This window comes from Zingiber officinale, chromosome 4A (assembly GCF_018446385.1).
Source record: "Zingiber officinale cultivar Zhangliang chromosome 4A, Zo_v1.1, whole genome shotgun sequence".
NCBI lineage: Eukaryota > Viridiplantae > Streptophyta > Magnoliopsida > Zingiberales > Zingiberaceae > Zingiber > Zingiber officinale.
Genome location: NC_055992.1, coordinates 77,888,180 through 77,909,559, shown reverse-complemented (window position 1 = coordinate 77,909,559; position 21,380 = coordinate 77,888,180). Strand labels below are relative to the sequence as shown.

Here is a 21,380-nt window from a genome sequence, read left to right as displayed (position 1 = left end):
ATTTTCATATGCTACGGAACGTGGGGAAGGACCAAAAGGTGAACCCAACTCTCATACCCATAAAGACCGTGGCATGAGGGGTTGTTCACGAAAGTAGTCCAAAACCTCATGAGGGCACCATTACTATCACAGAGCCTAATGGGTTTACGTCGATTTGGCATCACGAAATAAGAGATAGCACCTAGATGACCATGGGGTCACGTGATAGGGAAACAGTCGCTTTATGAAGACTACCTTGAAAGTAGGCGTCGCGTTTGGGTAAGCACGTCAATATAATTTCAAAAGTCTATACCAGTTACTCAAGGATAGACCACCTTCATACGTATAAACATTGAGGTAAGAGAGTGAATGATATTTAGGGTGTCAACAGTCATCGTGGCAAAATCAAAATCCTAGAATTGTGTCCCAAAATCGAATTTCTCCTAAGACTCCTCATGTTTTCTAGATTCGTTTTCTTTCTTTCACAATGCTCGCGATTTTGATCGTCTAGATAACCTGCTTTGTGATTCTAATTAGTCTCAATTTGCAATCCCCGTAGAATCAATATTTTATTACTTAACAACAGTCATGCACTTACGATTTTCACCCATCATGTGACATTCTTGCACCATCATTATATTATTAGGTGAATTAATAAAGCTAATAATTGTCAGTGAAATAACAATTTCAAATTTTGAAGGTGTATTTTGCTCACTTGCTCATTCTAAAATTTCAAAGTAGTTTTTAAAGGAGTCAAGTTAATTAAACCATCATACCTTCCTTAATCTTGAAACCTCTTAACTTCATCTACGAAACACGTAGGCAAAGGAGAAAGAGATACATTACGGCTCCGTTGATATGCCCTATGACCTCTTCACCTACCTCTTCTCTCTTAATCCTGTGTGATGCTCTTTCTCTCCGCGAGAGAAAGCACGTCTATGTCTATTCGAGTGGAGAAAGAGAGGCAAGAAAGGAACAATGGCAATGAAGGAAAACAAAAAAGAGAGGACTAAAATGGTGGACACAAGATTAGTGTGTGCGGGGGTGGCATGGAAAATTATCAAAGCAAAGTTTTTTTGAAAAAATTGTGGGGAAATATTATAGACTTTTGATTTTGTCATCTCAAGAGATAAAAAAAAATTAAACAAGATTTTTCGCCACTTTTTCCTTCTTCCTCTCATCAAGAATGGGGAAAGAAGCTCCAAATTGCATTTTTTTTTTTGCCCCCCTTGCCATTTCTTCTTCTATCCAAGTGGACAAGAGCATAAAACTATATTTCTCATCGCCTCTATTTAGGCGTAAGGCTCGGCTAAGAAAATAGTGTGTTTCAAGCTTGCAATTGATACTTTAGTTGACTAGAAGTTAATTCTAATCAACTGATGCGCTAAATCGATTAGGGAGTCAACTAAGGCAAAATTAGTTGTGAACAGAATGTTTAAATGTTTCTATTCGAGTTTAGTCAGCTGGTCAAACGACTAATGTAGTTTCAGTCAATGGTCAGTTAACTAATTTACTATTCAAATGAAAATAAGAACATTTGAAGATTTATTGAAAGGAGTCAATTGATGAGTCTTTAATTCAACTGAAATGAATTTGAGTCAACTGGATGGATGAACAATTGATTGGAGCTAGCAACTGGCAACAAATAACAGTAATCTAAGTTTCGACTAGCATTAAGCAGAAAAACTAGAAAAAGTTATCCCAACATGGATTGAAGATTATAAATAAAGGCGCAAGAAAAGATCAAAATAGTAGAATGTCATATTTCTCAGATCATTCTACAACTCCACAAAACCTTGCTTGTTTTATTTTGTAGTCTTTCATATTTAGAACTTAAGCTTTATACCTTTAGTCCTTAATCATTTATTAATAGCTATTGGTTATTCTTCTTTAATCTTTAATATAAATTGTTTCTCCACCTTTGATAGACAGAAAATTAATGGACTTTTCAAGTGATGATTCACCTTAAGAATCCATAAGCCATAGAATAGGTACAAGTTCAAAACCATATAAATTATTTGTTAGCGCTTGTATTTATCTCTTATAGTGTTTATCTTCTCTATATCCACTACATTTATGTATTTGGATTTGCAAGAGAGACAATCTTCCGATCAAAGTGTTATTCACCCCTCCCCCCACTCCTAGTGATCCTCATATTGATCCTAACAAGTTCCACTTCAAGACTTCCAGTACACTACCTAAACTCCTACTCCTCTTCTTCCTCTTCCACCCACACCAGACTTCTTTCTCCTCTCCCTCCTCTTTGGCCGATCCAATATTGGCATCGACAAAGGCAACATCATATCAAGCTAGCCAAGGACTAAAAGCCTAACTCAACTTGAGATTTTAAATCCTACCATGTAGTTAAAGTTGTTACAAATAAACATAACATAGAGGACCACTCTTTGATATTTTGACAAGGCACACTAGCTTAGCATGAAGCTTGTAAAAATAGTATCAAATTTTTAGGATTAAACATTTCTGTCAACAAATTTGTACATTTAAGATGCATGCATGAGACATTAGACCAAAAAAAAAAACCATTGCTTGTTTACTAGAATGCAATTTCGTAGGTTGAATTTTAATTGACATTTCATTAAAAAAAATCTTTGAGACACATCCATTCACAAGTAACGAATGTAGTTATTTATGTTTTGTCTCCCAACTTAGCATGCCCACCAAAATTTTTTTCTTATTCTTCTATGATATTATGTTGCTGGCCAAAAAGAAAAATCATTTATATATAGATTTTATCAAACGGTGACCCAACCATATTTAATTTGAGAAACCTATATCCTATGCATGTGGACTTCATTAGGATACATTAGGATATGCAAATCTCCTATGTAAATCTTCTAACTTGATGAAAAAGAAAAATATTTAGTCCCTAGTTCGATGTTGGCTAATATAACGGTTCAAGAGTTCATATATATCATTTTGAAAGTCTTATAATAAGATCATAGTTTAAAAATCCATTGTGTCGACGAAACGAACAAAATTTACTTTTGCCCCCCCCCTCCCCAGGCATCGACACCGCGGAGGGGACCTCCATGAGTCGTGGCGAGGCCGCAGTGACCTTCCCAACCTCCGCAGGTCACGGCGGGGGGGCGCACGTGACTGCGAGGTGAAAAACATACAAAAATAAATAAAAATAAAATTTAGGTTAATAATTTCAATCAATTCCTAACTAGGATAATCTAAATAGGTTTAATCAAAGTCTAATAAAACTATATATATATATATTATTTATTTATTTACCACACGGCAATGTTCTAAAATTCGCTAGGCGTTAGTCGGACGCCAGACCAGCGCTTAGGCCACTTAGGAAGGGATTAGATACCGATAGGCGGATTCCATAGTATCAACATAAATTACATAATAAATCACATTCTACAACTCTAACACAAAAAAAATCAAATTTAAAATGAGTTCAAAATTACATAACTAATAAAATATCACAAATTTATTCTACTTCTTTTTCATAATTTTCAACAACTTGTTCTTCATCGGACACACACTCAATATCATCATTGTAATCCTCCTCTTCTTCTTCGGATGCAAAATCATCCTTGTGAAGTTCTCTCACCTAGAGCTTCTTCGGGGTTCTCTGATGAAATGACGTTTTCAAAGGATAAGGTTTTATCCAACCTTCAATTCAATCGCTTCCAAGTCGATCAGTTAAAGAAATATCAAACAACAAATTTTCCTTCAAATCAATTTCTCCAGTGTTTTAACTCTCTGATTTCTCATAAATGTGGGCTTCTTCATTTGCTCTGATTTCTCTAACTCTGGTTCCTAGTACGATGAAGATGAAGTTTGGTGCTAATCGCTCGAGCAAGCCAACAAATTGATTTTCTAGTTGGACCAAGGTTTAGGGCTTATAAAACTTAAGCCCAATATAAAAAAAAATGTTACATTTTTGTTTTTTTTAATTGTGCCTTAAATTTAAAAGCTCAAACTAAAAAAAAAAAAATCATTAAAACCCTACACTATTTCCGTCGAACCTAGACGATTCAACCGATTAGTCGACGCCTAGGGCTGCCTAATCCCACCTAGGCTGGACGACTAGCATCTTTTCGATGCGGTTGGCTGATGCCTAGGCGACTGCTTAGGCCGATTTTTAGAACACTACCACATGGAGGTGCCCTGATCCCGTATTCTTTTCTTTTTAAAAAAAAATGTTTTTGGCATTTGTGTATTTTTTTTAATATTTAGATTAAATTTTTTATTTTCAATTAATATATTTTATATTTAAAAAATATCAAAAACATATACGATATAGTGTGATAAGTTATAAAAACTTTCTGATGGCTCGAGATTTTAAACTATTGTAAAGATAACATAAACTAATATTTAAAAAATTAAGTAAAAATTAATTTAAGATTAACTAAAATATAGATGTAATGATTAGGATCGAGTAGGTTTAATTTAAATTTATTTTATTTTAATCAGTTTAAAGAGAAAATTTTGCCTATATATTTAAGAAAAAATAATAATAAAATTCAATGTTAATCATTAAAAAATATAAAAAATCGCGGCGCGCGATCTCGCGATCGCGTACTGCGCGTTTTTTTTTTTAAATTTTTTTTTCTGTTTTTAATAATTATTTATTTTATGTAATTAATTTAAACAATTCTTAAGGAGGATGTGTGGAGGATGTGTGATATTTCGAAGAGGCTTTTATAAACCTAGTTAAAGTATCTTAATAAAATATATAAAAATATATTTAAAATTAAAATAAATTTAATTAATTAATATTCTGAAAAAATAATATTTTAAATTTCATTTAAAAATTTTAAAAAATATATAATAATTCTTATTTATATTCTAATATATTTTAAATTTCATTTAAATTTTTAAAAAAATGTAAAAAAATCTATTTTTTTTAAAAATAATGTAATAAATTATATTTATATTCTGAAATTTTTTTTATTTTTTAAAATTTTTTTACTTGATATTTTTTACTATTTAAAATATATATTATTTAATTAATAATTAATTAAATGAATAAATAGTTAATTTATATAATTATTATTAATATAAAATAATATCTTGTATTAATTATTATTATTATTATAGATAGTTCCATTTTAATTTGAATTATTAATATATCAATTCTATTTAAATAAAATTATTTTTAATTATTTTTTCTAACAATATTAAATTATTCAATAATTGAGAACTTATAATAAATCAATATACAACTTATTTTTATATACACAATAAACATATTTATCTTATAATTACTATAGATAAATAAAAAATACCGAAACTGTATCGGCACAGCACCTTGGTGCCAGTTAGCAAGCAAAATGAGATGTTTAGCTCATGCCACTCGGTACGGCATGGGAATTTAAACCATGCATCATATCAAGCATATTGTTAATGTTGAATGTTTACAAATTAATAATATGGAGAAATATAATGGATAATAGTCAAAGGAGGGCGGAAATAAAGAGATTATGCATGATGCTATCTTTTATGAATAAGATATAATGATATGCAAGAGTTTTACTAGAAAAACCGATTAAATTCAGAAACTCTTTTGATTTTCTAAAAGAGAGGAATAAATTTACCGTGGTGATGTGAGTTTATCCATTGTTGAGTTGTCACCAGATTCAAGTTTTAACTAACTAATAAATTCATTGTACTTGATATCCCTCCTTGTAACTTTGCAACCAATTGTACAGTGGATCTGTTAGCCTAGTATTGGATCCTAAAACTTGCAATTAGTTTTGGAGAGGATCAAAAATTCTTAGACAAATTTCAGTACAAGTATTGGGACCAAATGTCTGAGAGGAAATTAGAACAATTACAATTTGGTGGCAGATGGTGCTCATCCTCCATGAATGAGGCCTCCAGTCAAAAAGAGCCAACCACGGGAGGGGCAATATTATGGCATACAATGACAGATCTAGGTCATCTTTTCTGGAGGAACTTCACAGGTCCCTGTTGCAGTGGTGGTGTGGGAGGACTCACCAATGTCGAGGTTGCGGGAAGAAGGAAGAGGTTATCATGTGATTTACAATGATCATCACACAGCTTATGCAGATCTATGTAAACAGAAGCCAATAGGATCAATTCTGATTCGGAGTCAGATGACACATGAATTTCAAGATAGATGGCATGGGAAGGTAAATTCCTTGAGGAGACTTCTAGTGTGGGAGGTCATAGTTATGTTCACAATAGGAAATTTGAAGAGGAAAAGATTTTCCTAAGGATGTTGGCGTGGGTCCAAGCAGATTTGGAGGTAAGGTGAGCAGGATAAAAAAATCGAACTCACAGAAGGCTTCAGTAAGAGTAGCTGCTATTGTAGGTCCTGCAAGGGGGATGGCACGAGTTATTGTTGAAAACTAATTGAAACTCTAGCGGCACATAACTAAGCCCAGTGTCAAAAGGCAATGCTACTGTATTTAGGAGGACGCCTCAGTCCTGCCTCTGGTTGGTGCACAATTAGGGAAAATACACAAGAGGGCAGCTAGGTGGCAGCAAGTGGGACAGCTGCAGTGTGAAGAGTTGGTATGTTGATACTGAAGCAACAATACAGAGATGTCAACAAAAGTCCTCTGCTGTCAGAGGGGAATTTTGATGTTGATATCGTACGCTAAAAGTGGAAAAGGAAGGATATGTGGGGGATTTGTTAGAGTCACAAAGGTGAAGCTCTTGGTGGCTGGGTTCTTGGGAAGCGGCTCAAGCAACCTCTAGGGGGGGGGATTCACTTCCTCGAGGCAAGAAGTGGAACAAGACTGGAATTGATAGATGGACTCTATTTGCGTGAGATAGATGGAAAACTTGGTTCCTTGCAATCAAATGTTGGTGTTTTAGTGGGCACCAATCAAGCAAAATCAAGAACTGATAGATGGACTCAAGGTGTAGCTAGTTGAGTTGCAAGAGGACGTAGGATGAAACAGTGTAAAATAAAATAAGATATTGAACATTGAATCAGGAACCAGGCTCTAATAATAAATTAATACATCAAGCAAAAGTAATCTTACACTGCAAAAAATAAGCACTCTCACACAAGCAACGTAATTCACAAAAAGAAATTTTATTAATAAAATGATATTCTAACACAGGGGATTGGTTCCTTTTAGGAACTAATTCAAACAAAATTGAAAACAAATATTCTACAACAAAATGAACTCAATCAAACTAAGAAAGTAAACTAAATTAGGAACAATTCATTATACAGCAAAATGAACTCAATCAAACTAAGTAAACTAAATTAGGAAAATTTCAAATTAAATTAAACATCTACTAGAATTATGCTACATCCTTAAATAAGATAAATTATAAATTTTTAAAACTCCCTAAATTATCCTATCCTCCTGAACAAGAAGATCTACAAACTAAACCTCTACAAAGTCTATACTTTCAAAAAGAAAATCCTAATTTAATTATAAAATCTTGTATTTGGCCTTATACAATAAGGCTCGATCAAGTAGAGGAAAATTAAAGTAAATTTGCTAAGCTTGTGGCATAGTGTTTAGGGAGAGGATGCTGATCATGGGCAATGCCATGCAGTGGTTATAAAGACAAAGGTATAGGAAATGGAAGCAATGGGGATGAGAGAACAATGCATAATACTGGAATTCTTAGGGCAAAGTGCAAAGGATGGGCAAGGGTGACAGTTGCAAAATTATAAGGTTCAATAATTATTATACTCTTCTTAATTCCAACATCAGTTGAAAGAGTTGGAAAAGTCAATATTGCTCAATACAATTATTGTGCAAGATCCTGTAAGATAACTGACTTTTTTTCCCAAAGATTTGGGCCAGTGTTAGACCATAGTATCCAGTTTGGGAACATTAAGGGTCAAATTGAGATACATATGCTAACTTCAGGGGTAAATTAGGCATTTAAATTTTAAGGGGCCAAATTGGAATTTCTACAATAATTCAAATACTGCAATTTCTGCCACTCACCTAGACTTTTGTTTGAATCCCAATTAAAAGATGAACCAAGGAAGTACTGATTCTCGATGTAAATGAAGTGTTGTGCAGATCGAATTGCATGTACATAAGCTGTATGTATGCTCATATCAATCAGTACATTCTTCCCACAAATGAGGTTCTGTTAGAGAAATTTGATAAAATTTATTAACAGATAGGACTGATGACTATCCTGATTCCAAATCAAGAGTTCAAAGATATACCTTAATAGTAGCTTCTCTTGGATCTTTTGGAAAATCTTTCACAGAATTAGAATCTACTGATCGGAAAATCTGAAATTTTGAACAAGAACAATGTATAGCTGTCATTAAATAAAATAAGAACTCTGCGAAATAAACAAAATTCACCTGAACATGCCAAGTCTCTGGATCATTATCATTCATGTATAATGAATCAGCAATCCCTACAATTTCTGGTATTCTTTCAATCTTAAGCAATTTATCATCTTGTGATTTCAATTTTTTAATCCCACGGTGTTTAGAAGCTTTTAACCAACGCTCCTCAAAGTTTCTGAGAACATCGTAAGCTGCTGGACCATCAATTCTAGAGTGCAAATCATGCCATGGTTCTCTTGGGCCACTCTCATCAGCATTCTATAAGGAATTGAGATTCAAACAAAAAGGGTGTTCAGAGTTGTCACAAACAATTTTCAATTATAAAGAGCACAAATGGATATAACAGTTTAGTAATTAGTTTAAAACACTTAAAATTTGGTGAAATCATTAAGTTTAATGTATGAAATGACAAGGTATTTAAGAAAAGACAAAAGTTAACTCTACGCACAATGTTAACCATACAATAGGAAAAAAAAAGGTGGTCAAAATAACAGCTTCCAAACAAAGAGATGAATATCACCATTATGAACATGAAAGCATTGAAATTTACCACAAAATTAGGATTGTGATAGTCATCCTTATGCAGTGTTTGTAATGTCCCGAATAGAGGATGTATAGGAGTGTCATATCGTCCACCACATAAATCAAGACCTCCAACAAAAGCTATTATTTTCCTTTTTCCATAACCAGCATCAACATCTACAACCACCTGTTTCTGATGATGCGTGTAGATAGTTCCGGTTTCCTGGCATCATGGCACTATATCAATATCCAATTAGTCAAAAAAGTATTGCTTCTATGATACACCAACATTTAACCAGGTTAACTGTTAACTACAAGCACAGTACAGGTTCATGATAAGAATTGTCAGAAAAACAACATGAACTGAAAGAACAATGCATGAGTCTGAACATTATCAAAGCAAGCATTTTCCACATCCTTGCTTCAGCTTACATACAATTGATTTTGTGGTTAGAAAGTTTTGATTTCTGAAGAGTGTTTGAACTTTGAAGCCAACCTGAAAACTTGATTATGTGGATGTACTAAAAAGTTCAGTTGGTAGAGTAACCTGTTGCTTGACAAAGCTATGTTTTTTGCCAGCTGAACGGGGACAAAGTATCACTTCCACTGAAGAATGTTTGAAAAACCGACGAGTCTCTTCATCACGGGTTCCCATTATGCCAGTCTGCATAAGCTAAGATCATCAGAATGTTCTTATACAAAAGAAACCATCCACTGAAGCAATCTCTCTGGAAGCTTTTTGGAAAAATGACATGGAATTATGCAATTAAAAAGATATATACAGAAATCTGAATATCTGACTCATGAACCACAATGCAGAGAATTTCTCAGTGACGATGCAAGTATCAAAGACCCAAAGTGGTTCGTGTAAAAAATATTTTTATTCATAATTATATGCTGAATAGATTTATTCCCGAATTTAGTTCTTAGTTATATTTTGTACTTTCGCAATGTAAGACTAAACCTATTCAACATACAATTATGACTCTAATAATTCCAATTTAGTAATTCTAAAACTGTTCGTAATTCTAGTGAAGGATCATATTGTAATACAACAACAACAACAACAACAACCAAGCTTTTTCCCACTAAGTGAGGTCGACTGAGATATGGTTATTATAATATCGAATCAAATTGTATAAAATTGTAATTTGGAGCACAAAATAAGTGCACCTTTTGCAGTAAAGTCTCACAAGAACACAATTCAAATACCCAAGAAATGAACTCTCAAGAATCTAAACTCTTTGGACGAATAAGAATTGAAATTTCAGTTATCAAAACATTTTACTGAATTGTCCTTGCATATTTCTTCTGAATATCTGAAGTACTAAATTAGAGTTTTGGCATATAAATAATGTAGTAAATGAACTGGATGGTGGATTTCGAATTCCGCCATTTTCATGATGATTGGAATTTTCATATTTTCAATTAATAGACTACTAAATTGCTTAGTTATATCATTGCAAGCAAAGATATTCATTAAAAGTATGAAATTGGATTCAATTCATTATTTTAACTGTTCCAACGAATTGTGAGTTCTTAGTGATTCAAATTAGGAAGCAAAGGAATTTAATTTTTTAAAAGTTTCAAACTTTGTAGAAGTTTCAAACTTTGTAGAAAGTTTATTTTGGTAAATTGATTTTATTTAGGAGGATAAGTTATTTTAGTAATTTTTTATTTGCTAACTGTCATGACAAGTTCTTTAGGTATAGGGTTTTTTGTCTTATATTTTTTTAATTTATTTTCAATTTTGTGAGGGCTGGGATTTTTAAAAGGGGCTCCAATCCCCCATGCTAACCATTTTCCCCAATTTAATAATATTGCTCTTTGCAAGTTTTTTTCTTGTTCCTCGTATTGCATCATGTTATTAGAGCCAAATTCTTGATTTTCAGTAGAACCCAATCCCAGGCGCTCCTCCTCCACTGATTTGTTTAGACCAAGGCCCGACCCTATGCTTCTTCCCCTTAACCTGCAACCATTCCTCACTGATCTACAAACTCAGCTCCTAACTTCTCTCTCCCTCACAATCCATGGCACTAGTGTCTCCTTAAAAAAACATTGCAAACTTCATCCCAAACATTGGCATCTCTGTTTAGACCTGAAGCAAATCCGACATCAGAGTCTTGTAAATCGATGCACTATGACATCTGCTGAAACCTTCAGAGAACCCCTCGCCTGCTATCGTCCCTCGCCGAACTACAACCCAGCTCCTAACTTCTCTCTCCCTCACTCCTTACAAAAACACTGCAAACTTCATCCTAAACATTGCCATCTTTGTTTAGACCTGCAGCAAATCCGACATAAGTCTTGCAACCCAATGCACTCTGACATCTACTGAAACCTTCACAGAACGCCTCCTATCCCTTGCAGCCTCAGTCTGCATGTGTTAATCTTTCCTAAGCATTGCTTCTTCCATTGAGTTTCCAAATCTGCACCATAGTGAGCCTCATCAAAAGCTTCCTCTTCCTCCAACCCACTCCCATCCATCAAGTTATGGGCTGAAACCTTCAGCCACTAAAGTAGGCTGTACCCACTTCAACATGCAGTGAAGCCAGCAAGGCTTCTGCTATTCCTTTGTGGGCCTCTCTCGTGCATCATTAGTCACCACCATGATCTGCTTTTAGATCAATGCCACCTTTGCATGGCTTCAACTCACAAGCCATGAGTCTAAGTTATTCTTCAGCGACATGTATTAGCAAAAGAGAAAAAAAAAATGGTTCAGCAATGAAACAGCTGTACCTTTTTTTGAAAATTATTTTTGTTTAATCTGTTGGTTATATTCATACATTTGATTAGTTTTATTGACAAAATCCTAGCATTTCATGTATACCTTATTAATTGAATAAAACATGGACTGTTTTTGCTAATTAACCATCATTTATCATACTACAACAACAACAACCAAGCTTTATCCCACTAGGTGGGGTCGGCTATATGGATGCTTTTACGCCATTGAGCTCTATCTCCAACTATATCACCATCTATATTTAAATAAATTTTATCTTGTTTTATTGTTGAAGTCTTTTTTTGTCTTCCTCTTCCTCATTTGATATGCGTGTTTGTCATATTTTCACATCGCCTAACTGAAACATTTATTGGTCATCTAAATACATGCTCGTACCATCTTAAACATGTTTCTCAGAGTTTTCCCTCAATAGATGCAACTCCAACTTTCTCTCTAATACTCTCATTTCTTATTCTGTCCATTCTCGTATGTCCACACATCCACTTTAACATCCTCATCTCTGCAACTCTCATCTTCTGCTCATGTACTCGAGTCATAGCCAACATTCAGCTCCATATAACATATCAAGTCTAACTACGATTTTGTAAAATTTTCCTTTAAATTTTAGAAGTACTTTACGGTCACATAAAACATCCAACGATTTCCTCCATTTCAACCAACCTGCTTGTATTCTATGTAAGGCATATATCTCAATCCTCCGTCATTTTGCAAAAAAGATCCTAAATATCTAAAGCTCTCGGTTCTAGGCAACTCGTCATCTCCTATCTTAACAATTGTCTTATTATATCTAATATTGCTAAACTTAAATTTCATATATTTTATCTTTATTCTACTAAATCTAAAATCTTTCCCTTCTAGTGTTTCCCGCCCAGATTCTAATTTGGCATTTACTCATTCACATGTTTCATCTACAAAAACAATATCATTTGCAAATAACATGTATCACGATACTGTCTTGAATATATGCAATAAGTTCATCCATATTAGTGTAAAAGATAGGGACTTATAGTTGCTCCTTGATGTAACTCTATATTTATTGAAAATGCTTCAGTTACTTTGCCTGAAATTTTTACTCTAGTCATTACATCCTCGTACATATCCTTAATTAGTTCAATATATGTTATGTTAACACCTCTCTTTTCTAGAATTCTACATATAATTTCTTTTTGGACTCTATCATAAGCTTTTTCTAAGTTAATGAATACCATATGTAGATCTTATTTTTGCTCCCGATATTTTTCAATTAATTGTCTAAGAAGATGTATAGCTTCTATAGTCGACCTTCCAGACATGAACCAAAATTGATTTTCGGTTACCATGGTCTCTTTAATTTTTTTTTATTACTTTTTCACAAAGTTTCATGGTACTCATTAATTTAATATCCTTATAGTTTGCACAAGTTTATGTCTACCTTGTTCTTATACAAGGGAACTAGATTACTTATTCTCCATTAATCAGGCATTTTTTTATTTTTAATATCATGTTAAAAAATTTTGTAAGTCATTCAATACTTTGTTTCCCTATATACTTCCATATCTCTATCGAAATATCATCTGGTCCAATAGCATTTCCATTGTGCATCCCATTTAAAGCTTGTTCTACTTCTGAAGTTTAAATTCTACGATAAAAAATTAAATTTCTATGCTCATTTAACCTACTTAAATTACCTAAGTTAAGTTGGTCACCTAAACGTTCATTAAAAAGTTGATGAAAATCCTCTTTTATTTCTCCATCGTTTACTAGAAACATATTACATTTATCTTTTATACATTTTATTTGGATAAGATCTCTTGTCTTCCTTTTTCTCTCTTTAGCTAGTCTATAATGTCTCTTTCCCCTACTTTTATATCTATTTTTTTTATATAATCATTCAAAAGTTTCATTCTTTGCTTCATTCACTACTCTCTTAGCTTCTTTCTTAGCTATTGTATATTTGTTTTAGGTTTTTTCTCATTCTTACAAATATATAATTCCTTATAAGCTATTTATTTTTCCTTTACTTTCTCTTATACTTTCTCATTCCACCACCAAGATTCCTTATTTAGTGGTGTGTCCCTTTGACTCACTGAGTACACTTTTAACTACTATTTTCGAACTTTAATACCATCTTATCCCATATCGTATTAGAATCACTGTATATTTCATCTAATACTTATACTCCTACCTTCTCCTTAAATATATTTTGTTTCCCATCCTTTAACTTCCACCACTTAATTTTAGGAGTCGTATACATTTTCTTTCTATTGATATTATGCGTGAGGCGTATATCCAACACTACTAACCTATGTTAGGTAGTTAAGATTTCTCCATAGATGACCTTGCAATCCTTACAAGTCTTTTTATTCTTCTTCCTAACCATAATAAAGTTAATTTGTGATTTATTATTTTCACTTTTGAACGTCACTAAGTGTTCTTCTCTTTTCCTAAAAAAACGTATTAGCTAATATAAGGTCATATGCTATTACAAAATCTAATATAGTTTTTCCTTCCTCATTTCTCGTTCTAAACCCATAACCTCATGTAACTCTCTCATATTCCTCATTTTTTACTCCGACATGCCCATTTAGATCACTACCTATTAAAATAATTTCATTTGGCAGAATATTTTATAATATTTCATATAAGTCATCCCAAAACCTTGATTTAGTAGTTTCATCTAATCCTACTTACGGTGCATATACGCTAATTATGTTCATAGTTTATTTCGCCACTATTATCTTAAGGGCTATAATTCTATCTCCTTTTCTAGTTACTCCTACAACTTCATCCTTTAACAAACTATCTATAACAATACTCACTCCATTTCTTGCTTTACTCTTTCCTGTGTATCATAACTTAAAACCCAAGTTCTCTATCAGTTTTACCTTCTCACCTACCCATTTTGTCCCTTATACACACAAAATACTACTTCTACTCCTAATCATCATATTTATTACATCCATTGATTTACTACTGAGGATTCTTATATTCCATGTTCCAAATCTTATGTGGCATTTGGTTTAGAGGTTTGGGAATGAGGGAATGGATTCATTCTCAAACATTGTGTTTAGTTGATGGGAATGGAATTAAAATTTTGAATGAAATCAAAAAACTTGGGTATTGATGAAACTCACCTCCTCCCTTGGGTTTTGATGGGAATGAGAATGAGAATTAAGTTTTTGATGAAAATACTCTTAATATATTTGTTCAATTTTTCTTTTATATCATTTTCTCGCTTTGTTCTCTCTCATCATATTTTTTTCTCTTTTCTCTCTCATCAGACTTTGTCTTTCATCATACTTTCTCTCTCCTCAATCTCACCCATCATACACTCTCTTTCCTCATTTTCTCTCATCACACTTTCTCTCTCTTCATTCTCTCCCATCATACTTTCTCTCACATCACACTTTCTCTCTCCTCATCCTCTTTGGCCGTACTTTCTTTCCCATCACACTTTCTTTCCTTATTTTTTTATCACACTTTTCTCTCCTCAATCTCTTCCATCACACACACACTCTCCTCATTTTCTATCATCACACTTTTTCTCTCTACACTTTCACTCTCATCATATTTTCTCTCTCATCACACTTTCTCTCACATCATATTTTCTCTCTCCTCATCTTCTCTCATCATACTTTCTCTCTCATCATATTTTTCTCTCACATTCAACTTTCTCTCATATATAATTTTTTCTCTTATTTTCCTCTAAGGGTAAAAAAAGAATATTTTAGTTTATTCCAATAGAAAATATTTAACTAACTAAACATTATTTTTAAGAGTGATATTCATGTCCATATCCATTCTCATTCCATAATACTACGATTCTCATTCCCAATCCGATTCCTAGGAAAGAACCAAACCTACTATTATTAGTTTTCATATTATATTTGTTCTCATACAACTTATGGTGTGAGAACTTTTGTCTATTTAACATTACACCTAAGGTCTCATGGAAATATAACGGTCCTTGTCGATACGTTACAATCGGATCTTGCAACGCAAACTCTTGCATATTTAGCACTTGGATTGGCACAATCCACCTCTACCAACATACCTCCTCCATGCCACACAAGAACGTCTGTCACCCTCTACATTGCAGTGCCCAAAAGCATCCTTTATTGCCCGCATAAATCCACCTGCACGACCACGCCTTTGCCTCTAACCATGTTTTTCCCTTTGGTGTTTCCTTCGCATGTGATCTTCTTCATACACTCTTATCCTCACTACAATCCTTTGTGTTCCTCTTCTCAGCACGCCATTATTGTGTTGCACGTTCCTCTCTATATGCCCTTCTACTCAGCAAGTTCCTCTGATTGTTCTTCTCAGCACCTCACTATCACACTTCATGTCATCCCTTGCCTTATCGTCGCATTACCCTCCTCATCCATAACACATTGCCCTATTACTCATTGCCTGCCTATGCATCTCTTTGTACAACAATCTTCACTAACATTCCTCTTTCTTGTGACCTTCGTGGGATCCAAAGTCCTAAATTTGTCCAAATCAAGTAGTGTTACTAAGAAGACATTAGCTTGTCTTTTCACGTCTACATGAGTTCATTCCACAAAACATTGTTGTTAGCTGAGCACTTGCACATGTGTCATTCATGTATCTTCATCACTAGCTCAGCCCTTACGTAAGGTCATTTTGTGCATATCAAGCCAATTTGTCTTCTCTCTTTGCATGTGTGATTCCATGAATCTCAAGATATTATGCCCGGCTTCTCATTGTGTTATCTCATCTCTCCTCTCCATATGTGTTATTTCATGGATATGATCTCTTTTGGGAAAAAAAATCAAAAGGGCGCTCATCATTTGCAAAATCGTCAAATGGGCGCCCTATTTCCAATTAAAGTCAAATGGACGCCCCATTTAACTTGAATTGTCCAAAATACCCTTGCATTATCTAATCACTCGGTCGTATAGAAACTAGTTGCTAGCTTCTACATAGTGTAGAAGTTACATCCTAGCTTTTACAACATGTAGAAGTTACATGTTAGCTTCTACACGACAGATCGTGATCAGATAATATTCATTTGAAATGTAATGAGTGTGAATCCCTATAGATTGAAATGTTGTTTTAATCAAGTTAAGCAAAATCAAAATGATATAAAGTCACTATTGTAGAAGCTAGCAACCAACTTCTACAGGGTGTGAAGCTACATGCTAGCTTCTACAACGTGTCGAAATTACATGCTACCTTCTACACGGTTGATCGTAATCAAATAATAAATGTAATGAGTGTCATGGAGTCTCCGTCAGTTGTTTTGCTCATTGAAATTTTATTTTAATCAGGTTATCACTTAGAGAAGCAAAATCAAAATGATATAAAATCACTATTATAAAAGCTAGTTGCTCGCTTTTACATGTTGTAGAAGCTAGCAACTAGCTTCTATACGTTGTAGAAGATAGCATGTAGCTTCTAATAGTGTAAAAGCTAGCATGTAGCTTCTACACCGTGTAGAAGCTAGCAACCAGCTTCTACATATTGTAGAAGCTACATGCTAACTTTTACATGGTCGAGTGATCAGATGATACAAGTATATTTTGGGAGTCCAATAGGTCACCCATTTGACTTTAATTGAAAATGGGGTGCCCATATGATGAAAATGCAAATGATAGGCGCCCTTTTGATTTTTGCTCATCTCTTTTCTCTTTGTGTCCTTCTATAGACATTTTAAGTTAGATCTATCTTCTCTCCTGTCATTTTACAAACATATAAATCCAATAATCTTTGCATTAGTCTCTACAATATATTCAACCCAACTTAAGGCAAAGTGTTAGAGAGTTACTAATAAATATATAAAGATCATACTTAATATTTTTTTAGTTACCAATAATATATAAAAAGATAAAGAGGGTTATCTAAGGTTCATAAGGAGGAAACCTTGTCTTTATCTCAATAAATAACTAATAATTCAATTTAAGACTTTCATTGCCATGTGTTCTTTTATATTTGATTATGACTCTAAAGCTCATCAACCTAGATAGTCAATTTTCTTATATACTAGTTGTCGCAAAGCTAAATTTTTACTAAGTTGATATAAGAGGCATGTCGATGCCAAGAAAAAAGTTGTGATGATGATTATTGTAAAATATTTAATGATATGGTAGATTGTCATTTTGCATTTATACATTTGAATTGTTCCAAATTTATTGTCCAATTTATTTAATCATGTGTGGAAAAAATTAGTTTAACTTATTTATTTAAACATTAGTTCAATTCCAAATTAAAGAATGCAAAAGACATTCTAGTCTTTGCCAGCAATGTCATCCTTCGCATTATCATACATGCCATAGCTACTATCAAGATGTAGATGCATTTCTCACCTGATGATCGGTCGTTGATTTTATTCATTAGAAGGGGCAACCAAAAAGAAAGAAAATGTCAATAAAGTCAAAGTTTTGTTTCTTAAAGAATAATAAAGATGTATATATTAATCACTCAATGGAAGAGATGTCAAAAGAAGAAGATATTAAAGGCATTATATTTCTCAAAGGTCAAGACTTATCAAATTGGTGTCAATACTATTCTTTACCCTTGGAAATGACATCAAAATTGAAAATGCTAACAATTCAAAGTAGAGTTTTCTTTGGTCTGGAAGAATGATGCGAATTAGGAAGAAAATTTAAAAGCTTTATACTTTGTAAAATTTTATTTTGGTAGAGCCTTTTATTTAAGAGAAAAAGTTGTTTTGGCAATTTTGGGGGTAATTATCATGCATAGATAATATAAGATTTATTCTGTTTGATCAATTCCTTTCCCTATAGAGTTTTTTATTTCATAGAATATTTTAAATTTATTTCTGACTTTGTTTGGGTTGGAGTCGTTAAAGTGGCTGCAATCTCCCTATATAGTCATCTTTCAGTTTAGTAAGATTCATTGAGTTCTATTCTCTAAATGAGATTGTTGAAACACGTAGGTATTAAGATAATCAACCAAATTAATCAGAGTGAACAAAACAGGTGCATGGATGAGCAATATTATTCATCATGTAGTAATAAGTATAGAAAATTGAGTGGATATTTACTGTTCGATAGCCCAGGACGTTCCTTGATGTTGGATCATCCCATATGAGAAGCAAGACTCGAACTCCTTCTTGTGACTTTGACTTAAGTAGATCTCCTAGCGTTGGAATTGATGGATAATCAGCATCCCTTACCAGACGGACTGTGTGGAAAACTGACCAACCAACAATGTATATCAAGCGGCGTGCCTGGGTTATTGCATCAAATATATCATGCCAGCACCTTCCATGCACGTAATTTGCACCATTTCCCAGCATCACGTTCGGGAGGCAACCATCGGGAACATGAGCATCCTGATAAAGTGTGACCTTCCCACCTTTCCTGAGGGGAAAATAGGTACAAGGCACACCGCCATGGTCAGGACTCGCACCAACTCCGCCATGATAAATGCTGAGACTGTCCATTGGGAAATACTGTATTGATAATCGCAAGACAGCACCAGGCTTGCATGGCTTCCCATTCGGACCAAGAATTGGGTAAGTTCCTTCCACCTTCTGGCCGGAGTAAATCTCCTCTGCTGGAACACAAACCGTGCCAATGAGCTGCGCCCCAACGACATCACTGTCTTTGACGATGAACTTCACATCGGCCGCGTGGTGCGCTACTGGGACATTAAAATGCTGCGTCCAGACAGGATTCTCGCTGTTACTCAACACATATGTCCTGGCGACTGCTGCACCACACACTGCTATGGTCACATAGGGGTCGCTGGTTATCGAGGTCATGTGCTCCACCTTCCCGCTTACGACGCTCGTTATCCGCGGCCCGAGCATGTCGGTCACAGTCTTAGAGAACAAGTCCATGTTGGGAAGGTTCCTCGCCTCGTACACCCAGATATCGAGGTTCCCATGGAGCAGCAGCACCTTCAGCGACGCACCACCCTGCGAAGATCCTGAGAAAGGAACGATCGCCCCATGCTGTGACCCACCGGCCTGAGTGGAATAGTACGACAACCTCCCCGAGGAGGACTGGTGCTGATATCCATAGGTTCCCGGCTGAGGAAGCGGCGAAGCCGAATCGAGAGGCGCGCTAGGCGGCTGATCATGGAGCCGTACGTTGGCGAGGAGGTCATCGATGGGATAGATCGACGAAGACGAGGAGGAGAAGGAGGATTGAGCGGAGGGGGAAGCGAAAGGGCGGTGATTGGAGGCTGACGGAGAGGCATCAGGGTAATGGAAGCTGGAGGAGTTGGGGTAGAAGGAATCAGAGTGAGGGAATACATAAGGCGGGGCATCTGGTCGCGAGCTGAGCAGGGGATCATAAGAATTATTCGGCGGCAGCGGTGGCGGAGGGTAGGAGGGCGGTGGAGGCGGAGGGTAGGAGAGCGGCGGAGGCGCCTGGTAGTAGGAGGATCCGGAGTGGTTGAGTTGGGGAATAGGGTATGGCGGTGGAGGTGATGAGAAGGAGGAGAAATGGTAGAGATAGGGATCCGCCGGCGGCGGTGATGCGAAATTGTCATAGGGAGGAGGAGGAGGATAAGGATTTGGATATCCGTACAGCGGCGGAGGAGGAGGGTATTGGTTGCCGTCCATGGTGGCAGAGAAGGTTGTTCCTCCGCCCGCTCGGTTGTCGGGAACAGGTAGTGGGAAGCAATTCGAGACCAGGGAGGAAGTACGGAAAGTGGTGGTTGCGTGAGAGCGAGTAGGTTGGACTTTTTTTAAGGAAAACAAGAATCGGTCGTTGTGTTTTCTCCGTCTGGTAAAAGAACAAGGGCGGAAGAAGCGTGCCGGCGGAGTCGTCCATGGAGCCGAAGCGTTTTTACTCGGTTTGGTCCAGTGAAGTAATGAACCGAATCGACCGGAACATCCACCAGCTATTTATTAATTTTCCTTCTACAATATTCATATATACTATGGTTTTTTAGCGAAGCCGTCGTATTTTTTTATTTATTAAAATAAACATTCTAATTTTAAAATTATTAAAAAATATTAAAAATAATATTATTTTCTTTCTACTCCTCCCATCAATCTTTTAAATCTCCTTTCTCCCGAAGTCATTTTTCAATACATTCGAGCTACAATTTAAGATTTATAAATCAAAAGTTATTTGTATGTCACGTCACCTCATGATGACAAAAGGTGAATACGTTCGTCCCCAGTGTCCTCGTCAATCCGTCCCAGAGCCAACACGGAAAAAATAAATCATAGATGACTACTAGCCTTGGGAATAGTGATAATAAGGGAGGCATTTACCTCGACTATTCCGATATTCGAATCTCATATCTCATGATGACAACACCTCATGTGTTAGCTACTAGACCATCCCGAGAGGACAAATGCACGTCGCCTCATCATAGGTCTCATCTTATCTCTCTCCTTCCTCTTCATGTTCTTATATTGATAATTTCAATACGAACTTTTTCCTGCTTTACTATATCTCTTCTTATATTTATACGGTAGATTGCAATAGAGTAGGTAGAGAGCTTAGACTTTGTCATAAGAAATTAAAGAGGTATTAAAGAGTGCTACTTTGAAGGATTACGACTTTAAAGAAAATCGACATGGAAGGATAAATTTCAAACAAGACTACATTTGATAAAAGAAAAGACAGACCCGACCTAAGATTAAGACCTATGCCTAGGGCCTCAATAAAATTAGGGGCTATTATTATTAAGAAAATTTTAAATATATTTAATAATTAAAATTTAATTATGCACAAATGATAAAACGGTTGGCAATTCCATTTTAATTTTTAAACGTGACCCTTCGATTTCCACACCAACAATTCCATTTTAATTTTTAAACGTGACCCTCGATTTCCACGCAAACAGTCAAACTCATTTATCAATTCCAATAGAAATTTTTAATTAATGATATATTAATTATAATTATTATATTCA

At 35.0% G+C, this 21,380-nt stretch overlaps 1 protein-coding gene across 1 annotated transcript in view; it reads right to left on the bottom strand.

Annotated features, from left to right (window-relative positions):
- Nucleotides 1-20,309, bottom strand: part of LOC121970013 (phospholipase D gamma 1-like) — a 35,257-nt gene extending 14,948 nt beyond the window's left edge. The window contains exons 1-6 of the mRNA XM_042520400.1: nt 18,544-20,309; nt 9,336-9,452; nt 8,817-9,011; nt 8,279-8,524; nt 8,135-8,203; nt 7,905-8,052 (exon numbers count right to left, since the gene is read on the bottom strand). Coding sequence (XP_042376334.1) covers nt 7,905-8,052; nt 8,135-8,203; nt 8,279-8,524; nt 8,817-9,011; nt 9,336-9,452; nt 18,544-20,073 — 2,305 coding nt within the window. The 5' untranslated portion in view covers nt 20,074-20,309. The remainder of the gene's footprint in view (nt 1-7,904; nt 8,053-8,134; nt 8,204-8,278; nt 8,525-8,816; nt 9,012-9,335; nt 9,453-18,543) is intronic.
- Between the last annotated feature and the right edge of the window lie 1,071 nt (nt 20,310-21,380).